Below are 22,291 nucleotides of genomic sequence, written 5' to 3'. Positions count from 1 at the left end.
CCTTTTATGTTTGTTGGTCATTTCTGGTGACCAGATTTTTTCAGAAACAAAAGAAGGACTGAGACTACTCTTAAACAGGATAATCATTTCTGGATTTTGCTGAAGTTTTCACACGCCACTTCCTGCAGCCACTATGAAATAAAAACACTGAATTGCTCTTTTTCAAGTACATTAACTGAGAGCAGAAGGCCAGGAGTATAGTAAACATGCATGCCTCTGTGTTTCAGGGTGTGGGTGTGTGAATGTACTGTGTCTCCTGTGTGTTCTCCTGCAGAGGGCTTAAGAAGTCCCACACTGGGGATTTCTGGCATGCAGAGATAGAGGCAAAACAGAATAGAAGGAAGTGTGCTTATAGTCCTTTGCCTGGATGTATCTAAAATCCTGTCAGCCTATATACTCCTCACCCAGCCTGTATATTGTAGCTGCTCTCTACATCTGCAAAGTAGTATAAAGCAGAAGAAATACACTAGTGAACCTGACTACTGAAAGGGGGAAAAAAAAAAAAAAAAAAAAAAAGTGTTTTGAGAACTCTGTAATTATTAGCAATCACAAATGGTGACATTCTTTTTGGTGTTTTAAATAATGTTTGGGAAGGGAATTTCATTCCCGGTAAATGTCCAGCTGGGAAAGTATGAAACAGAGCATGCATCCAGTTACATGGTAAATTGCACTGAAGAGAAATCGAAATTACCACAAAACAAATCTTCCAAACATCAGAAATTTAACTGAGATGACCAAACGTGCAGGAGAAGCATCCAACTATTTTTTGTCTTGAAGAAGGGAAAGGGAAGAGGAGGGGGAGAGAGAAAGGCAGAACAGGCACTGTCTGCAGGCATCACTGCTTTCTGGGAATATGAACAATGATGTGTTATGATATGTAATAATTATAATAAAATGGTCCTTTCAAAGTAGATTTAACAAAGTCCCTTGTGTGCTCTACCTGGATATCTCACTTCCAGCACTGAGCATTTCTTCTCATCTTCATCTTGGCTGCAGTGCACCCGAACTTACAGCAGTTGCTTTCTGGCAACCATCAGGCATCCGATCTTGTTTACAGTGTGTGAATCCTTACTCCATCCTTTAGCTCCCATACATTTCTTTGTGCAGAGAACAAAGGATAATTCAGGGAACGTTTTTGAGAAAAAGAATGTCTTTGCTTGTCTAATTAGAACTGTGCTTGCAGTACAGCAGCAGCTGCTTGTGTGTTGAGGATATCTCTGATAACTTTGGAACGAGATACCACCATTGTACTGGTCATGAAGGAAAGATGACTCACTGTTGTACTAGTTAAGTGCAACTACCTAGCAAGTAAGAATGAGCAAGAACTGTGAAAATAGGTAATGCTAGAGCCCTGATTGCTAATGTTTAAATGGAAAATGTTTTTAAAAGCTTATAATAGGAAAAAAAAAAAAAAGAAAAGAAAAAGCACACACACACACACACAAAAAAAAAAAAAAAAAAAAAAAAAAAAAAAGGCACAAAAAACCCCCGGAAATAAGTTAGAAAAGCTTTGTAGTTAACATGACCTAACAACAAAGACCCGTGGTGCAGAGCAAAGCCGGCTCTGTAGCAGGGGAGAAGCGTGATGCACCAGTGCCTGTAGCGATCTATGTGGGACTAGTCCCACGCCTTCTTGCGACTTAACGTCTCTCGGTAGGCTGCCGTTGCTCTGGCAGGCGGGCCGCGGGCGGGAACACGGCGCAAATACCGCTCGAGTGCTGCCGCAAGGCGGAGGTAGAACCCGTCCTGCAGCCAACGGCTCCCGCTGCCGGGCGCCGCCCGGGGAGCTCTGCCGGCCGCCGGCACAGGCGGCGGGTCGCCGCCTCCTGCGAGCTCCTCGCTGTCGGGGGCTGCGGGCCGGGCGGTGTGCGGGCCGTACCTGGGCCTCCCCAGGACGGGTCCGCGCTGGGCGTCCCAGAACCGTCCACGCAACGTCCGAGTGACGCTGCTGAGCAAGCGAACCACCCTTGTGCTGAAGAAGTACTTAAACAGAAGTACAAAGAGGGCGCTGTACCAGGAAAGCTAGTTGTTAACATTTCCTTTTGCTTCGAAATGCAGATTGGACACTTTGTTTGGATTTTACACTCACTTGTTTTAAATGGAGCGTGAAATACGGTCGGATATAATAATTGTAAAACAGCTTCAGCTACTCATCTTTGCAAAGCAATGAAATTGATTATGTTTTCCATGGATAGAATGAAATATTGTTTCCATTTATCTCCTTGAAAATTCATACTACAGGGCACTAATGGAGCTGTCAGTGCACACACGACTGATGTTTATGTAGATATGTCGATAATTCTACTCAATTGTCTTGAAAGGGTAGGTTTGGTATAGACATAAATAGAAAAAACCTTATTCAAAGACAACTAAATACCAAAATAAGAAAAAGCTTTAAAATACAAGGTGATGTTTTAAGTCTTTCATTGAATTATCCTGGGCTTCAGGAAAGATTGGCAGAACAGATAAAGCAATCAGGAGTGTGTTTTACTTCACATTCGTAGAGTCCACAAGCAGAACTTTCTAAGGTACATGTAATTTATCTTGCCCAGAAAAGTCCTATTGTCAGGTTGGGTCCACCCACTTGCAGGATTGGTTACAGCTAGGACAACAAATCTGTACTTTACCTTGGGAAAAGGAACATCCTCACAAGGAGGAGCGAGCCAAAATGTAGACAAGTGTTTAAAACTTTATTCTGTAGAAAAATATTCAAAGATAAGACTGCATAATGAACTCGTCTTTCACTGGTGTTTAGAGTGGCAGAAGTGACTGTTAGCTTCCTCCACTTATGTCAGCTGCTTACAGTTCTCTTAGGGGACATGTTGGCTTTTCCAGGCTCACAACTGCCAGAGTTGTGAACAGAGGAATCATTCCCAGGATCTGCCTTGCTATGAATAGATTCAGCCCTGGGGCAACTGGTTTACTACCCAGAGTGCTGGATATGCGTTTTGCTGTCTCCTAAGATATTTTTCAGATTTGACTGGCCTGTTTAGCTCTGTTTGGGAAAGTAAGCAACTAATCTTTATGTCTGGAGGAAAGTGTTTGTTTCAGCAGTCTGCAAACATGCCAGTGCAGTGACTTCTGCATTCCTGTTTCCTCTCCATGTCTGCCAGTAACAGGGAACTTGTGTATGCAATAGTCTCTTGAAGTCTGGAAGCTCCTTTGCACTGGTTTCCTCTGTGGACTTAACAATTGCTCTGTTGTTTTTTTTTCTTTTTAAACATATAATCTTCTGCTCCATGAAGGGTCATAGACATACATCGTGAGAGTCCTGCAAATTAAAATTTTACTGGTTTCTTCCAACTCACCTTCCAGTGTGCTCTGTGGAAACAAAGAGGATGATGGCCTCCAGGTATGCAGAATGAGTCTTTGGAGCCGTCTCTGCCACAAGCCATAGAAATATACACTTTAATTAGCAGTAAAAGGTACAGATTATCTCAAATCCATGATTCTCTGGGGAAGTCTCCTCATGCTTCTAATACCAGGCCAAGAAACAGAACAGTAGTGGATGGTGGATCTATTTATGTAATGACAGCATTTTTCACTGTATTTTTGTGGAATTCAAATTAATCAAGGCTTGCTAATTTAAACATTGAAACATCAGGAAATACCACAATAAAAATTGCTTGAGCAATCTTTTGCACAACAATTCCACCTCCACCCCCATAACACAAACTCTGCACCTAGTGAGCCTGCATGGTATTTAATTACACTTGCAGGTACCATTTTAACCTGGGCTCCTTACATAGTAAGGAAGGCACAGAACTAGTACCTCCATCTGTTTTCTTCCCCTCCCTCTCCTTTGTTTTTTATTTTTTAATGTTAGCAAATATTAATGGAACCTGATGGAGGGTCAGCCTTCTCAAAACCAGCAAAGTTCCCACAGTTTCATGAAAATCTATGGCTGAAGAACATATTAGCACCCCAGCATATAAAACCTGAAGCGCCAGCAGCAAGCAGATAACTCATGCAGCTGGGGGATACTACTAATGCCCCAATCATGACAAAAAGTTGCAATTTACTCAGTGCTAGCCAACCCAGTGGTGCATCCCCAAGGCATCTGGTTTCTTAGTTCTGCAGCTCAGAGCATCTTGTTCCCTGCCTCTTTCGGTGCACAGGAGGGGAAGAAGCAGCCTTTCACTCTATCACTGCCTCCAGCAGTGATGAGATCTATGAAGCTTCAACCAAGTACAAGAACAGGCCATCTCAATATTCAGGAAAAAAGGAGACATATCAGCAGATTAGCTTGGGTAAGTAGGGAATCGTGGCACAACTCCTGTGCAAAAGAGCATACAGGAGATAGAAGCAGGGTTCGGCTACAAAGGAGGAATTTAGAAACATTGCCCAGGCGTGTAGGGATGGTGTCAGGAAAGCCAAAGCTCAGCTAGAGTTTCAGCTGCATGTCAAGGGTAACAAGAAGAGTTCAGCTGCTAAATTACTGGTAAAAGGATGAACAAGGAAAATGGAGACAGTTATTGGGTAGGGTGGGTGATTTAGTGAGAGTGGACACAGACAAACTGGAGGAACTCAATGCCTTTTTTACCTTAATCTTCACCAGCAAGGTTTCCCAGGCCTCAAGGCCTGGGAATCATGGAAGGGAAGAATGACCATTAGTGCATGAGTCAGGGATTGCTGGAGAATACTTGACTCATAGAAGTCCATGGAGCCAGTAGGGCTGTGTCCAAGGGAGCTGAGAGAGCTGGTTGATGCCACAGCAAGACCACTTGCAATCATCTTTGAGAGGCCATGGATACATCTGCTAACTGGAGAAATGTTGCACCTAAATTCAAAAAGCACTCAAAGGGCAGTACAGGCAACTGCAGGTTGTCCAGTCACATTTCAATCCCTGGAAAAAACATGAACCAGGTTCTCTTGGATTGTATTTCTGGACACATGAAGGAAAAGTTGGCCATTGGGAATAATCAGTGTGGGTTCACCAAGCATAAACCATACCTGATGAACCTTCCTGCCTGCCTTTTAAAATAAAATAATGGGATTTGTGGGTGGGGCGAGAGCAGTGGATGTCATTTACCATGAGTCAAGCACATTTTCAACAGTCTCCCACAGCATTCTTGTATCTAAGTTAGGACATGATGGTCTAGACAAGGAGACAACTGGAGTGACGTGCGGAAAACAGACTCCACAATCTGATAGATTGTAAAGTAGGTATGTTTATTCAGCGCTGGGCACACAGGGGATCACTCCTCCTAATGTGTGCTCCCATGTGGCACCATTGCCTTAGATTTATAGAGCAAATGATTACATATTCATAATATTTCGCAATACGCCTATACATATGCATCACCTATCCCCGCTTCATATTAAAATTAGCATTTCCATGGTCTCCTCCCAGTTGAGTCTGCGCAGTGAGTTCCTTTGGTCCTGGGCAGGGGTCGTGAAGGACTGGGCGGTGGTCGTGGGAGGAAGTATCTCCTCTTCCTCAGTGCTGAACTTTTCACCCCGAATTCCTGCGCAGTCTCTGTCACCCCCTGGACCCGCAGAGCAGGTTTGTGCCGGTTGTGGGGTAATCTTCACTTACTCAGGGGTGGAGGAGGCTTTTTACTTAAACAGGAGATAGTGGTTGAGCAACACAAACACCTCGTACAAGCTAGGCAAACTCTTATCTCGACTATTTCCCTCCTCATCCCCTTCTTGCTATTCCCACATTAACCCTTACATCCCCTGTTCCTATCTAGGCCCTGTATCAGGAGGGGTAAAGTACGTGTTGGATTGGGTCAGAGGGTTGTGGTTAATGAGTTGTACTCTATCTGAAGGCTACTGTGGCACCTATCCTAGGACTAGTCCAGCAGTAGAATGGGTTGCCCAGAGAGGTTGTGCAGTCTCCATCATTCAAGGTTTTCAAGATCAGATTGAACCCTAAACAAACTGGTCTGATTTCATTGCTTGACCCTGCTTTGAATAGGAGGTTGAACTAGAGACCTCCTGAGGTGTCAACCTGAATGATCCTGTAATTCCTACTGTGAGTGCTCATTACTAGAAAGCTGCTTTGGATGCAGAATCTTCTCCCAACACTAAGCTGTTCCACACCCATTATAGAACCACCGAGACTCTCACTACCCCATTACAGAAAACCTTCTTTCACATACCTAACTGTCTCAGCATTTCCCTCCCTGATAGAAAACAAACGTGTTGTTTGGTTTTTGGTTCTGGTTTTGTTTTGCTTTTCTTCCCCTCCCCCAGCCGCATGGGTTTTTTTTGTTTTGTTTGGTTTGGTTTGGTTGGTTGGTTTTTTTTTTTTTTTTTGTTTGTTTGGTTTTTTGAGTTTTTTGAGTTTTTTTAATATATGTAGCAGAGGCTGTTCAGTGTACAAGTTGTGTAGCTGGGTCTGTTCAGTGTACATCACATACGTTCACACATCAGAGACCACAGGTACCTGAGTACCTATAAAACAAGAAATTGCTTAACTGAGAAATACCTGTGACATCTGGCTTACGCTGCCAGTTCCTGAAAACAAAAGCCAGGATGAAAAGAGGGTGTAGGGTGTGCTGAGGTGTGGGGAAAAGACAGTGACACTGGGAAGATGGGGACTGGTGGAGATGTATTGGGTGGAAGTGGAGCACCAGGAAAGAATGAGAAGATGTAGGGTAGATGGGGTCACTCTCCTTCAACACTAATCCTATTGTTGTCCTTGGTGTGCTGCCAGTGGTGCCCCATTCATGGGAGACATGGTATAAAGCATGTCTATATGAAGTTGCACAGAGCTTCTCTGAGTAGTCTTATCTCCCTGCAGGCTCAGATTAGTCCTCTCAGGGTACATACAGCAAGGCAATATGTCTAGGACCAGGATGAGCGGAAAAAAATACTGAACTTCCTCCCAGATGTGACTTACACAGATTCCTCCGATTATTCTGGTCCAAACAGAACAGTAGTTCTCTCCTGTGTAGTTGTCTTTTTCCCCTTCTGTGGCCTTCCTTCACACATACTTTCTGATGTCTCCACTCAAGGTGACAGAGCTCTCATAGACAGTGTCTGCTTCACTGTCCAGCTACAACTCACTCCTGGATCCTATTTCAAGTAGAAAACAGCACACCATGTTATCTTGACAGAAGAAATAATGCAGAAAGGGGCAAAACAGGGCAGCCTTTATTCTGGTCTGTTCTACAAATACATGTAATTTGAGCTTTTATGTATTTTACTAACAAAATGGACAGCAGAGAGCAGAAGCAGTAAAGATATTTCACATGGGATCCTGGTTTCTTCCAGCATTATTCAGAATTCTTTGATGGTAACACAGATTTTTGAGCTGAAAAGGGATTGACACAGTGGACAGATCACGTGGACAGAGCCTCAGAGAAGTTCATTTTCATACAGGGCTTGCCTGCCAACTGGGGAGAGGAGGGAATGATGGTTCTTCTGTTGAGCACTGACCACTGGGTCTTTTTGCTGCCCTGTACACGCAGGACTCTTTCTACCGTGTTGATGTACAGCTTTCTCCCAGTGTGTCAGCACTGACAGGTAAGGGTGGCAGTTAACTCATGCACACAACCCAGGTCACAGCACGTCTCTTCAGAGCAGGGCAAAAGTTGCTGTGCCTCAGCCTACAGCATAAAAACAGCAGTACTTTTTTGTCTGTAGCTCATAAGCCAAGCAAACCTAGTCAGGCATTTGTAGAATGAGGAACAGGTCAATCATTAATATTACCTTAGTAGTCCTACTTGCTATTACTAAATGTCAAGCCCCGATTCCAGCTGGAGACTGGAAGGCACAGTCTATCAGTCAGTAAACCTTGCTCACTAGCACAACAACCCATGCTTCTCTCTACCATGTAACAACAGGCTTGACTTGGGGTTGGAATGTTTTCTTCTCCCTCCTTCCGCTTTCTCTCTCTCTCTCCCTCCCCCTTTATTTCCTAACCTTCTCCCCTTCCTCACCCCAACCCTCCCCCCCCACTCCCCTACCCCCTGGAAAATTTCAGCTAAAATTTTTCATGAACGAATACTTGTATGCATGGTAACACTCCCATTCTTCTAAATATGTCCAAAGTATTTGAAATAAAGGCTTTCTCACAGTAAATGACACCAGGCTCTGACTGAGAGGGTGTTGTGCTGAGGAACCACAAAAGGGTTTCAGAGGGCTGAGCAAGAGGTGACATGGTGGATAACAGTGCCCTGCAGCCATTTCTGGAATTTCTGGAATCCATTAACCTGGTGGCTCAGCATTTCTGAGGCTGAGCAGTAGGTGTGTGGTGGGTGTGGGAGGGTGATCAAATCTCAGGGTTGGGAGAAAGACATCCTGGCACTATCGATGTCCAACCAACCTGAAGCCACAGGTCTTGTTTAAGAGTAAAGGAGGCTTTTGCTTTGCACTTTTGGCTTTTTGCCTTGGTGAGTTTTTGAGAAGGAGGTAACAGCTAGTCTGGGTGTCTCTGCTTTGGAGGAAGAAGATACTGGTGTCTGCAGCATAATCAGTCATATAAAACCATAACCAAACTGTACATCCCATAGCTGAGAGACCCCTGTGGGTCTTAATATCCTCCCCTCACTCTCCTCTAATACTTTTTCTACTTCAGTAAGCAAATACTTTTGACAGGGCTGCTCCTACAAGGCTTCTCCGTCCTACTGCCACCAGCACCCCCAACCACTGAAGCACTCTGGTGCTGTCCCAACGCAAGAGTTAACGGTGACATTTACAATAGGAGCACTACAAACTAGGAGCACTAGTGATGTTGTTGCTGCTGTTGTTTTAAAGACACACGGAGCAAAAGAGGAATTTTCTCTCCAAGCGTCTTATCAGAACACCTTCCAAGCACCTAAGCAGTCCCATTTCAGAGCACCGGGCTTTTCCCCTCTGCCAAGAGCAACAGGGCAAACACGGCTCCCTGAGCACTGGCAGCCAGCTCCGGGCCAGGTCCAGCACCCGTGGGAAATGGCTGTGGCTGAGTTTGGCGCGGTCCCACACTGCGCACCTGCAGGGTTGCCCCACACTGCGGGCCGTGCCGAGCTGAGCTGTGCCGAGCGGAGCCGTGCCGTGCCGTGCCGATCCCTGCCGGGCGGTAGACGGTGGCTCAGCCGGGGCCGCCCCGGGGCGGCCGGCGAGCGTGACGGGGCTGGGCGGTGCCGTGCCCGTGCCGCGCGGCAATGGAGGGTGCCGAATCGTCCAGCTTGCTAGGGGAGCGCGGCCTTGGGCGGCTGGCCCAGTTCAAGACCTACCGGCGGCGGTGGTTCCTGCTGGCCGCCGTGTGCCTGCTGAACTGCTCCAACGCCATGGTGAGTGCAGCGCGGGGGCGACCCCGGCCTGGCCGAGACCCAGCAGCCGCCCGGCTTCCCGCCCCGCGGGGAGCCGCTCCCGCTGCGCAGCTGGCGGAGCCCCCGCATCCTGGGGCGGGGGGCGCGGGCCGCGGGCGCGCAGGGCATCGGGGTCACTCCTCCGGAAAGGCGCGGGCGGCCCCGCGCCGGGGGAGGGGAAAGGAACGGCCGCCGGCGCTCCCGGGGTGCCCGAGCAGCCGTGCGAGCAGGCAGGGCAGACAGCCCTCTCCCCTGCCTACTTGTGCCGGAGCTCTGGTGAGCGACTTTGACTGCTGCTGCCGAGGGAGGATGGGGTGATAGAGCTCGCCAGAGCCAGAACCACCTCCTGCCTCTTCCTAGAAGCAGCCTGGCAATCTTCAGGGCTCTGCCTCAGTGCCCTGTCTCACATCCACCCCCTCATCCTTGGAGCACCGGGATTCAAGTGTATTCGCACAGCGCAAAGAAGGTTCAGCCTGGCCGTGCCTCAGTGACCGAATAAGCGGGTTTTCTTCATGAACTTGTTTCTCTGGTTACGACTTCGGCCTGCACACCTCCATTTCTGACCAGGGGGGGCGAGGGCAGGATGGGGCGGAGAGTGTGCGTGATCCAGAAGAGCACAGCAGGAAGTACCATAGCGTCAAGTAGAACGCATCCTGGAGCACAGCTTAAATTCCTGCCGAGTACGCTTTGTAGGCCATGGGGAGGAATAGAAAGTATTCAGCGTCTGTGAGGGTCACATGTTTCAAACCTAAGACTAGGAAAACAGTGTTGAAATCACTTGGGTAGAGAAGCAGGAGTTTGCTCTGCCTTACTGCTGGCCTATGGCAGCAGATTTATCTGGTCACAGAAAGGAGCGAATGGATTTCCTTTTGGGGTCTGTTGCACATACAGAACAGTACAGGAGTGATTCTACAGTAGACATACTGGTGTGTGAACTTCTTATTGCCTACAGGTACTTTTTTCTGAAAGACCTGAGAAAAAGGAATACTGGATCATACCCCACCTGTTGAACAGATTAAAACTAAGTTCGGTGATGATCAGGATAAACACATAAACATTTGCCTTACCAGGTCCTAGTATGCAAGATGGAAGCCCAAATCTTTACTCACCAAGTTACTGAAGACATTGTTGATAAATATCAGACTGATGTAGAATTATTCATGTGCTTGACGATTACCATTCTGTGAATGCAAGCTGTCTGGCTGCCAAGATCAGACACTGCAACCTGTAAACATTTAAATGCTGGAAGGGAGAGTATGTATTCCATGATGCAAAAGTGCTGGAGTAGAGAAATGGAAAAACATAGTGAAAATTTGGTTGTATATGGAAAACAAAAAATGAATGTGCCTTCTCAAGGGAAAGTCTATGTATCCTTTAAGAGTGTAAGAAAGTGTTCTGCAGAAAAGCAATGTGAAGACCTGCTGCTTGCTTGCAGTTAATTTGACGCAGCACAGGAATGTTATGTAGCAAGAAAAAAACCCCACCCTGTACAAAACCTTTCCAGGATGTCTTGTCAGACTTTGCTGAAACCTTAACAGTGAAACTGAAAGGTTACTTAAAAAGGTCCTTTCAATGCATCTGCAAGTATAATTGTGTCCTGAATCATGTTCCTGAAAACTCTGCAGCCCTGAAAGATTGTACTATTGTCTGTCTGTTTGGTCTTTTGCCGACTTCCCTGTCCACAGTATTTTTTTCCCACAGTATGAATTTCAGACAGAACTTCACCACTTCAAAACTGGGTGCTTAATAAATATCCTAGTGTGGAAATACTGTTTCTAAGCCACTGCACATGTCTGGAATGGCAAGTATACTGACATAAATTTGTAATCAAACATTTCCTGATGCTAAAGTTTCTCCTAAATGTTCGTGATAAAAATCACATTAAAATTGAGGGAGTGGTTGAAAGGCCATGAAGTCAAAGTGGTTGGTTGCTGTTCCAGATGGAAAGATTAATTTACCAGTTCTGTGGTGTGAAAATTGCCTTGCAAGTTAAGATGTGTCCTCAATTCCTGCGCAGATGTTGCATGCAGCACTTTGTTCTGTGTATTCCTGTCTCAGGCTATCTGCAAAATGCATATGGTGAGGACATATGACTTGAATTGTCTGACTTGGAAAGAACAGATCACCTCATGTGCTGGACTAGGTTTCCGGGGCAATGCCTTGTATTCCCCACTCTTACCCATTTGCACATGCAGTTTTCTATTAGTGGCCTTCAGTGTCACTAAAAGTGGCAGACAGGCGACAATCCCGAGAGGGAGAGACTGTCAGTGTCAGGAAGACAGGTGGAAGCAACGTAACTGCAGGAAAGCACACTTGGTCAAGCAGCAAGGGCAGGCTGAGACAGGAGTGTTTCTTAGTTCAGTCTGTTTTAGGATAGTGATTGAGCAGAGCCACACCAGACTATGTGGTGATAAAAGGGGCACGTTTCTCTACTTCATCCTGCTCCACATCATCATGTGAAATCCCTCTTTTAACCAAAGCACAGTGGAGTAAATGTGATATAAGGGAAACTCTTACACCAACAATAATTAGCTCCTTACTTGAATCTCTATTAGTGACGTGAGTTTAAAAGCCTTTGTCTCTCCCTGCTCTACAAAGGGGGTACTATTTTACCAGAGACTGGGTCTCATTTCCTAAATACAGATATTCTGGAAATTCCTAGCTGACAATGTAGAGTAAGAAACTCTTGCATTATCTTAAGAAAGCCATAAGTAGGCATCAGTATAATTCACTTGCTGTCTGAAGTCCTGGGCAGAGAGGCTGTTCTGACCACGACTAAGCTTAGATGGTTGATCCCTAGCTCTCTCTTGAATCACTTCTGGTGAGGGGTGACATAAATATACCTGTGGTTGCTCCCCAGATTTTTTTTGTCAAACTGATGCTGTGGTTTTGAGTGTGTGGGTTTTCTAATCTGAAAACTTAATGTTTAAGATTATTCATGGTGTGTTGACAGCTGCTCTAGCAGTAAGCTGCTGCAGCAAATACCTCCTTCCTCGTCTCCTTTCTGTGAAGCTGAATAGGTGAGAACTTTGTGTTTCACATGAGAAACTTTTCTTGCCTTAGCACTGGGGACAGAGAAATGAACAGAAGAATGAAACAGAGAGTTTCCTGCCCTATTCTGTGCTTGTCAGCATGAGCAAGCTGGAGAGGAGGAGAGCAGATGGTTGGAGCTGGCTTACACTTGGACAGGGGGTTTCTGTGTCACCAGCCTGGAGGACTTCCACAACTGCTAAGTATACTTGGGGGAGAAAGGGGGGCTACACAAGTGGAGACTGGCATGCTCCAGGGCAGGGTGTGCATGCTTCTCCCCAACACCTGTCTGCTCCAGCAATACCCCTGTAGAGATGCACACACAGCTGCTGCTGCCTGGCTGTTGTGTCCTGCTAATCCTCCTGAGAGCTGTAGGGGCTAAAAGTGACATCTAGGCAGGGATCTGACCTTTCTGAAGATCACACCTCTATCCTTACTTTCTAGGCTGCTTTGTCAGCATCAGTGCCTTCGGTTGTGGTGAGGGGCTGTTTGCTTCGAGCCTGTGTGGCCCTTTAGACCTTTAAGATGAGGACTCTGGTGTAAGGGCTTCATAGCCCAGTCCCAGGGGAATAGGAGGCAGCCTGCATGTCTCAGGAAGACATCCTACATCACCCTCAAAGCGGTATCCTGGTGCATGGTAGAGAGCATGCTGGGACTGTGAGGGCTGCTGCAAGCAGTGCCTGCCTGGGGATCAGCAAGCTGTGCCTCTTACAAAGCAGAAAGTCTGGTTTCATGTAAGTCATCCCCCCTCGGCTCCTTCTTTTTAAGCTGTACATGAAAGGTATTACAGGGACATTGCTACACTGTGCACAGCTATACAGTCTGCCAGACAGTGAAGAGCGCTCCATATGGCTTTGCTAGCTGATACCACCATTGACATGGCAAAATGGCTTAATTTTCACCCTGCCTGATCGCATGTGCTTGCCGTTTTGCAGATGATTTTGCTTTTCACTTTTAGAATCTTGATTTGTAGATGAGGAGGGTAGACATTGGTTAACAGGTTGCCTTTCATGAAAAACAACATTTTTGGTACTGCTTCTGGCAGGGCTGCACCTGCTTGTATGTGTGGTGTATCAATATATCATTACTGCTCTTTGAGCTCTGAAAAGCCTGGAGCTGTGTTTATTTATACTGCCTTCTGCAGCTCACACCTGTTGCTTACCGAAGTGTAGAATCTGTATGGAGTCCTGTCTTCAGCTATCACCTTGCTACCATTGCAGAGAATTGGTAGCTCACAGCCCACGACTAACCTCCTGCAGAAGTGGGAGGGCGGGCAGATATTGGCCTCCTGTGGAATGGGCGGAGGGAAACTGGGTCCTGCAGATGAAATAGGTCCCAGAGAGTTTGTGTGGGAGTGAAAACATTAAAGGTGATAGGGTAGAGGAACTGAACCTGGAAAAGATGGAGGTAGAAGGGGAATAAAAGCAGAAGGAAAACTTAAGTGTTTGGGCTGATTCTGGGAAGAAGAGGGCTGGATCCATGTCTGAGAATCGGTTAAGGGTTTACAAAGGTATCATAGCAATAAAAAAGCTTAGAAATGGGGGCAGGATGAGAACATCTGTAACATGTTCTTGGTTACAGGAATGCTCAAGCAGGCCCACAATTATTAGGGAACAGAGCCAGCAGTCTTTTGGAGTTGCAGAAGAGAAAACAAAATGTCAACTAGAAGAAAGTTAAAGCAAAGGAAGGGAGAGCTGAAATGGAGGCTGTACCCCTCCAATATCAGTACCAGTCAAACGGTTTGAGTTTCAGTTCACTTGCTTCCCTGGTGCTTGCACATGCTCCATTGTTAATGGAGTTGTGGAGGGGACTTTCCTGTAATTGAGGTTATAGATAGACTCTGGGTAGAAAACATTTATGTCCTTTTCTTCTAGTGATGAGGCACAGCTAACCGAGTCAGCCAGCTGCATGCTGAAAGCAGTGAGAGCAGCTGCATCTGTACTTCAGTGGAAGCCAGAATGGGCTCATGGGTCTTCAGGGGACCTGCTGTCCTCTTCATCAGTTGCTGTGCCCACTGTGTAGAGCACAGGTTTTTATAGTGAAGAGTGTGTGCTAAGGTATGACGTCCTGTCTGGACGAGCATGCACTGGAGCTTTTGCTACCTCAAAACTCAGAAATGACAGTGCAATGAATATGCTTCTAAGGCTTGAGTTTAGGAGAGGAGAAGAGTGTGGGAACTACAATTTCTGCATTTGGAGAACAAATGGTGCATGTTAATACAGCGGCTGTTTCAACATCCTGCCAAATGCATATCTGAAGGGAGGGAAAAGTCCATCCCAAATGCTGAAGGATCAAATACTGTGGTCTACAACGTGAGTGATGATTGCCAGTGATATTGGATTATACTAGAGCAGGAGCTGTCATCTGAGAACAAATAATGCAAAATCTGTGAGGTAATGTTGGGAAGTGAGTTTTACCAAGTATTAAGGGGTTCGGCTCACAACCCCACTGTGGTTGTTTGGTGCTCAAAGGGAAGAGTCCCTGTGATTGAGTGGTTCTGCATGGGCTTCTCTGTAAAAAACTTGACCTAACTCTGCCATGGCCTAGGGAGTGGTCTTATGCTGACCTCCAACATCATCCACTCCAACTTGTTAAGCAGCCCAGCTGTGTTCTGCTTTGGGGACTGCAGAGTCAACGTGTGGGACCCTGATCTGGGTGCATCTGAAGCCTCAGAGACAAGGCATACCTGATCTGTGAGGTGCCAAGCTGGGAATTTTGTCAAAATTTGCTAAGAGGTTTTGGTTAATTGTAGCCCTCACAGGGCTCAGAATGGACATAAGCCATAGTGGGTGAATGAAATTGCTTCTCATCATTGCAAGACAGGAAGAGACATTGACAAAGGGCTGGACTTTCTCTGTTCTGCTGTTGTGATATTCATTGAGCTGCCTTTGGAGTAGCACATGTTGATGTGTATGTAGACTCTCCATGATGCCTTCTGTACCTGTGTGGCTACACAGGCAATGGAATGCAGCTCGACGAGACCACAAGGGCATAAAGTGAGGCTTATGCAGGGACTGAACAAGTGTGTAGACAACCCTGCAAGAGGTGTCTGTCTGTTTCTCTTTCCTTTATCTTTTGAGGAGCAACCGGCTTTTTGGGACTAGCATTCTATAACCCCACACATTATTTCTCCTCCTGCATCTGTCTCCATGGTCAACAGTGGGGAGCGTTGATATTGGTTTTGGTGTGCCAGAGCTGAATTAAGACAATGACCCTTGGGGAGTGGAGGAGAGAGGAACCTCTGTCTCTATTCTGCATCTTTAGAGGTTACAAGGCTTAGACCTCACCTGGGAAGAACTATACCATCCTCACCCTGTTCTGCCTGAGGGGATGTTAATGAGGGCAGTCCCTGTCGAATTACCAGCCTTGGCAGTGCAGTTTCACAAAAAACATATAGGATAAGGACTCTAGCACCCATCAGGACTTGCTAACTACTGTGGATGAAGCCATCATAGCTGGGAAAACCAAAAGCAGAAGGTGGCATACTCACTTAGCACAGCAATTTCCCTGTTTTGGCAACCCCCCCCCCAGTGCCATTTCTTTGTTGCAGAGTGGCTTTGGCGGACACTTTGACCACAGCTACACATCTAACTCCATTGCCCAGTTGTCAATTTCTCTGTTAGAGCAACACATAGTAAACAACCCCTGCCTCCTGCCTGAATGGAGGTAGAGACATACTTCTCTTCAGACCCATAAAGAAACCCCCTTCCTGTTTTGAAGAACAAACTCAGGCTTGGACAGGCTGCAACTTCTAACCTTCTGTACTGTCATACACATACATTAGAACTGGAGCTTTTGCTTGGGATAGAGCTACAGGGCAGCCCAAATACTTGGTTTTCAGCAAGGAATGATTTTAATAGGCCTAATGGAAACATGACAGAATGCTTGATCCCAGTTCACCTAGGTGTATATGGCCAGTCAATACAAAATGCTGTGCTCTGGCTTGTGGCATCATTCTCCTAATGATGTCATGCTCAGCAGAGTGTGTTTGTGGAGGGACAAGAGGGATGAAAATGTACCTGAAGCTGGCTTACAAAATGTATCATCTCTTTAATTACACTGTTTCCTGGTACAGTGTTTCATCACCACCATCCCAATCTGGAAGGCAGCAAGAAACAGAATTACTGTTACTGAAATTACACAGCTGTGTTTTGTTTAGGAGCAGTTTAGCATCCTATAATCAAACTAATGTTTATGCCTTAGTGATGGTTGTAATATTTAAACAGTTACATTAGCATTAAGCATTTAAATTCCCATCCCAATCTGATGGAGATCAGTTCTGGAAAAATGAAGGTGGGTGAAATTTCTTCCTGAGACAAGACGGTAATATCATTCCACTATAATGTACTATTTCAAGGAATTTTTTTAAAGCTCATTTTATTATAAGTTTCCTGCAAGTCTCCCAGTGACCTGGAAAAACCTCCTTGTGTCTAAGAAGAGTACAACTTCCTTCAGCTCCCAGCATCTTCACCCACCTGATTGTGAAAGCTGAGTAAACACCAAATCCACCCCCTGCCAGACCTTTGACTGATCCCACATGGGTGTGTCTGAGCCTAGCATGGCAATGTGAGCTTTGTGTTGAATGTAGGAAATTTGGCATTTCAGCTCCTTTCAAAGAGGAAAGGGCTGATGCTGGGGGTCCTTGCTACAACACTGATAATACATTCAAAACTACCCTGTTACTGACATTTACTCATTGCATTCCTACTAGGAGAAAAGCCTATCTAAACAGTGATTTGCCTGTAGCTATTCTCACACAGTGACACTGAGAAAGATGAAAAGCCCACATCCCCTTCTGATTCAATTTTATGCGGTAGTTTTTATGGTCTCCAGCTTTTATTAAGTAAATAGGAACACTAGAAACAAAAGTAGCAGAGTGTAGGGACACACCTTTGAGGTTACCCAAGCCCTTTTTCAGTTACATAGTAACGCTGTAGCTGATGGTGTCTACAGGATGCAGGCTGTGAAAAGGAAGCTTGTGGTGGTGGAGAGGGGAACCTGGAAAGAGACAGTGGCTAGAGTTCTTTTCTAGGAAGCTGTAGCTGAAGTTTTTGTTCATGTTTCTTCAAACTTTATCATCTTGAGTATTCAGCAGGTACAAGATCATATTCTAACAGAGGAGTAGCTTACATCCACATTATTGAAACCGGTTCTCAGGTTAGGCCAGTCTTTTTGAAAAGCTCCAGAGAGGGCATCTTTGCAAAGAATCCACAGAAACATCTTTAAATCTGGAGTAGTACCCTCATTTCTTTCTTGGGAGCATGATCTCAGGACCTGCTTTGAGGATCAAAGCAGGCCTTTCATTCCCCAAAGAAACCAGAAGCAGACAGCAACCTTATGAAACCAGTGCCTAAAACAAGGTTTAGGGAAAGATTTTCAGATATGGCACTGGAAGGAAAAGATGGATAGTTGTTAAAGTGCCTCTTGTGTTCTCCTGTGTGTATTCTGATATATCAAATAATGCAAATTTCTAGACCTTTTCGTAACTGTTGAGTGTGTGTAGGACAGCATGGAATAATGTCTCTCTTGGCTGTCACATAGCAAAGTTGTTCTTACAAGGCCACATGCAGGGGTTACCAATGTCACCATAAATTCCAGGCTGAGTTTAAGAGGCTCTTAGTTGCAGAGAGGAGATGGCATCCTCTGTTTTGTTTATGCTAACATAGGAGGATCGCTTATGGTTTACATCAGGTAAGTAAGTGCACCAGGGGCCAGCATGTTCAACCTGGGGACACAAAAAGGTACTGACCTCTGCTTCTGCCAGCTCCTAGCAGCAGGACTAGGGGTTTGGGTGTGAGGTAGTGAAATGGATGGGGTGCTCTGGGCCAAGATAACGATGATGTCAGTGGTAAAGTAGTCCTAGCCTGAGTAACTGCAAACACTGGGGGCTTGAAGTTTTATTACCAACCTTAACATCCTAAATTCAAGCAGAGGCTAAGATAGCAAGCCCCTTCACAATTTATTTAGACAGTCTGAGGGGATGCTGAATTTCTGTCCTGGTAGCAGTGTTCATGCTTGCCCATCTTTGCTCTCTACTCTGCAGCTGTGGCTGACGTTTGCTCCTGTGGCTGATAAGACAGCTGCCTACTTCCATGTTTCCCTGGAGATGGTCAACTGGCTCTCGATAGTGTATCTCCTCATCTCAATCCCATTTGGTCTGGTGGCAACATGGGTTCTCGACAGCGTGGGGCTCAGATGTGCTGTGAGTTGAACTATTTTCTTTCACTGAGGGCATTTCATCTAGTGATAGCAGTAGCTGCACAAAGCACTAACATGCATACTGTAAATGGAAGACTTCAGTAATAGCTGTCACATCACCTCTGAGGTGGGGAGCAGTGGGAAAAGTCAGAATAATATTGCATCCCTACTTGTCTTTTCCTTCTTCAGTGTTTTGTTGTTTTAGCCAACTGACAGGGACAGGTGCTGTGAGCTGACTCAGAAGAGCTTGCTGTAATTGGGTAGGGTTTGCTGTGAAAAAGTGTTAGCACGGATGTTTTGTTTGCAGGACCAGTTTAAGGAGTAGCAGGGCAGGACGCAATTAAGGGACCCCTATCAGCTCAGAGCATGGTCTTTGCTAAGCTAGCTCGGAATCTCTATACAGTCTTCCCAGAAGCAAGAGTGTTGTGGAATGTGGCACTGAAACACTAGCATGCTAGTGGTATAGAAGAGCATTTGCAGGACCCATATGCTGGATGACTCATTGCCATGATGTTTGGATTGTCACAGCAAAATATGGGTGATGGTGCAAACTTGCAGAGTGTGATTAGTGAATTTTGGATTTCTCATCAGTTCCATGACAGTGTATGCAGTCTTGCATAAGCCACATTGTGGTGTAGTTTCATGTGGGGACAGGACAGCCACCTTGCTCCCTAAGGAGACATTTAACTCACTGTTGATTCCAAGAGAATCTTGCAGTATCCCAAAAGGGGTGAGGGTGGTCTGCAGACAGCTATCCATGCAGTGATTACTAACACCCAGTGTCTCCTATAGGTATCTCAGACCCTGCTCATGCTACTCTTGCATTAAGTTCTGCCTTCAGGCTTCAGCACTCAATCCCTGGCTGTTTCTGCTTGCTGCAGGTGATCCTGAGTGCGTGGCTGAACATGACGGGTAGCATCATCCGGATGTTCAGCATCCTGGAGTTCCTGAGTTTGGGTTCCCAGAGGTACTGGTACCTGTTTATTGGACAATGCTTCTGTGCACTGGCACAGCCCCTTATCATCTTTTCACCAACAAAACTGGCAGCACTGTGGTTTCCAGACCACCAGAGAGCAACAGCAAATATGATCGCATCAATGTGTAAGTGATAGCTGCAAAGTAATATTGCTGCCTCCCAGAGCTAGCATTTGTTGCCAGGAAAGCCTCTATACCATAGCCATTTGCCCCTGCAAATACAGCTCTGCCCAAAAGTCTCATAGCCATGTGCCATAAACTAGTGCCTTCAACGCCCCACAACACAGGCAGGCATTTCCATGCTGGGGAGCAGGAAGTGGGCCTTATCCACATCCAGGTGCAAAGTTCAAAGCCACCCAGGCTCCCAACTTTCTTCCTCTCTGCCATGATGAAGTGATCATCTTTGCCTAAATATTGTAGAGGCTGAGGACAGCCCTCAGTGTTACTAAATTGAAAGTCTGTAGTGGCTTTAAATCTGCAGCTTGTTAGGAAGGCTTCCAAATTGCAGGTGATGCCAGTGGTCACAGTTGCCAAATTCTGTGACTGGATAGAGGTGAGGCTGCTGCAGCAATGTTCTCTACCAGTTTGTCCAGTAGCAAGGCTGAGCATGAATTCCCAATTGGTATGTATGCACACACAGATAAAATATACTCAGCTGGCCACACAAACATGTTGGGGCTGCTAAATGCAGCAAGACTGCCCATGCAGAAATCACATCTGCCTTGCAAAGTGCCTGGAAGCTGTGAAACTGGAGGGGAGGCACCAGATATGCTTGCTCTAACCTGATTCCTTTCTTGGCTCCTTTGGGCCCTGCTAGAGACAGGATACTGCACTTGACAGACCTGTTTCCTCCTTCCATGTTACATTCTTCCCAGCAGCCAGAAGAAATCTTTTCCTCCTTTATCCAAGAACTTGAGAGGTACCCCAGAAACTGGGCTGGCTCACTGGCTCCAGATGGGAAATCTCACAGTACATACATGTGTGGGGGATCCCCACCTGCCCTTCCCTCAAAACAACCACCAACCACATTCCATCCCCACTGCCTTGGAGTTGTGGGGAAGGGGTAGGCATGGGGAAATGGACAGTATAGGAGCACCCCTATACAGCTTTCCCAATGCTACTGCAAGCCTAGAGCATGGGCACTATTGTTTAGCAAGAATGGATTTATGGTGTCAGAACAAATAAATTCTTATTGCACTGCCTTCCCTAGAATAGGGCGGATCTAATGGTTCACCGTGTTTCCCAAGGCCGAGATAGACCTTCACCTTTCCAGCTGGAGAAGGAGCCCTGTTGTCATTGTGGTGCAATACAAGTACTATCAGGGACCACTGGACACTCAGTCCTTCACTTCATTGAAGGACCCCAGCCTACAGATAACTTGCTCTTTTTAAGTGAGACAGCAGCCAGAGCAGCCAAAGAGCATTTCTTATACATAGCATCTTCAGTCCTTACAGAACCAAATGGATCTAACTATGGGAAAGAATAAAATTGGAGGGCAAGGAACAGTGGAAACCCAAGACCTGAAGCTGTTCGATCTGTGGCATGTTGAGATGTCAGTGTGAGGATTGAATGGGCTGTGATTATTATCTGCTGCAACACCTGCATATTGCTGTGTAGAGGGCTTTCATTAATAATACCTGGTTACACCCATTACTGTCTGCTGTACAAAATCAGGATTTCATTTCAAGAAAGATTAAATATTGCATAGAAGGAGCATCTGCCACAGCCCCAGTCATTTACTCCAGTGGTTCTCACAGTACTCCTCACAGGCAAATGTCTACATGTTACTTCCCATCTCCATGGGCCTTATCCCCCAGCTATTCAGTCTAGTTCCACCTGTTTGTCAGATAGTTATGGACAGAGTCACTTCTTGTCAACTTTGTCTAGAAATACTTAACAGCTCCAACCCAGTCACTCTACAGGCATATTTCCTTTTGCCTCTTCCCACATGTCTCCATGTTTGCCTGTTGCTCACATGAGCTTTTTTTCTCAGCTTGCTCCAATTTATCAATACTCATTTACTCTGTTAATGCCAGAGGAGCACTCGGCATTGCAGTTATCAGTTTATCAGTGGTGCACACAGAAATTGGCCCTAGAGCCTCCTGTCGGTATCCCCACAGCTCCTATTAGTGCCTCTGGGTGTCTTCCCTGTGCTTGTGTATAGATTAAAATGGCCCCTGCACCTAGGAGCCTTCAGAGCAGCTCAAATCACTACATCTCAGCTGTGCTCTTGAGTATTTATTGTATCTTGGTCCTCCCCATCACTTGTAGAGACTTACTCACAGAGAAGCACAGAGCCAAGAACTGATCCCCTGTGAAGACCATGAAAAATTCTCCTGTATCAGGAGAAGACTTGTCTGAGTCCACTGAAGTGGCCTCTGCTTCATCCATGGGATTCTTCATTTACTGTGGTCTGTCATTTTCTGCACCCTGCATAGTTTTAGTGCATCAGCATCACTGTCCACAAAGGCCCATTGCAGAGTACTGCAACCTAATCCACCAGGACCCCTGTACCATAATTTACGTTTGATTAGCTCCAGTGATCTCCTTTCCATTCTTAGGCTAGGCTCATATCATTTATCTTCCAGGGAAGAGAAGGAGGCTGAAACCCTGTAATTACTCAGAAATTCTCACTTAGTCTTTTCAAATTTAGCCAATGCACACATTTCTACGCCTCACCCATACCTCCTGGAATTGCTTCAGCATGCTGATAGTTCATGGAAACACCTGACAGTAGTTTTCAGGCAGTCCTCTACAATGTCCAGATGCATTTTACCCCAAAGGTTGTGTCCATGTACTTAGATAGCATTTCACCAGGATTATAAGCTAGTGCTTTCCCAAGT

At 45.9% G+C, this 22,291-nt stretch overlaps 1 protein-coding gene across 1 annotated transcript in view; it reads left to right on the top strand.

Annotated features, from left to right (window-relative positions):
• Positions 1-7,935: 7,935 nt before the first annotated feature.
• Positions 7,936-22,291, top strand: part of SLC49A3 (solute carrier family 49 member 3) — a 32,431-nt gene continuing 18,075 nt past the window's right edge. The window contains exons 1-3 of the mRNA XM_042787812.1: positions 7,936-9,227; positions 18,319-18,477; positions 19,355-19,574. Of these exons, the coding sequence (XP_042643746.1) occupies positions 9,099-9,227; positions 18,319-18,477; positions 19,355-19,574 (508 nt within the window). The 5' untranslated portion in view covers positions 7,936-9,098. The remainder of the gene's footprint in view (positions 9,228-18,318; positions 18,478-19,354; positions 19,575-22,291) is intronic.

This window comes from Tyto alba, unplaced genomic scaffold (genome assembly GCF_018691265.1).
Source record: "Tyto alba isolate M040663 unplaced genomic scaffold, T.alba_DEE_v4.0 Super-Scaffold_13, whole genome shotgun sequence".
Lineage (NCBI taxonomy): Eukaryota > Metazoa > Chordata > Aves > Strigiformes > Tytonidae > Tyto > Tyto alba.
This window is presented reverse-complemented; position numbering and strand designations above follow the sequence as displayed.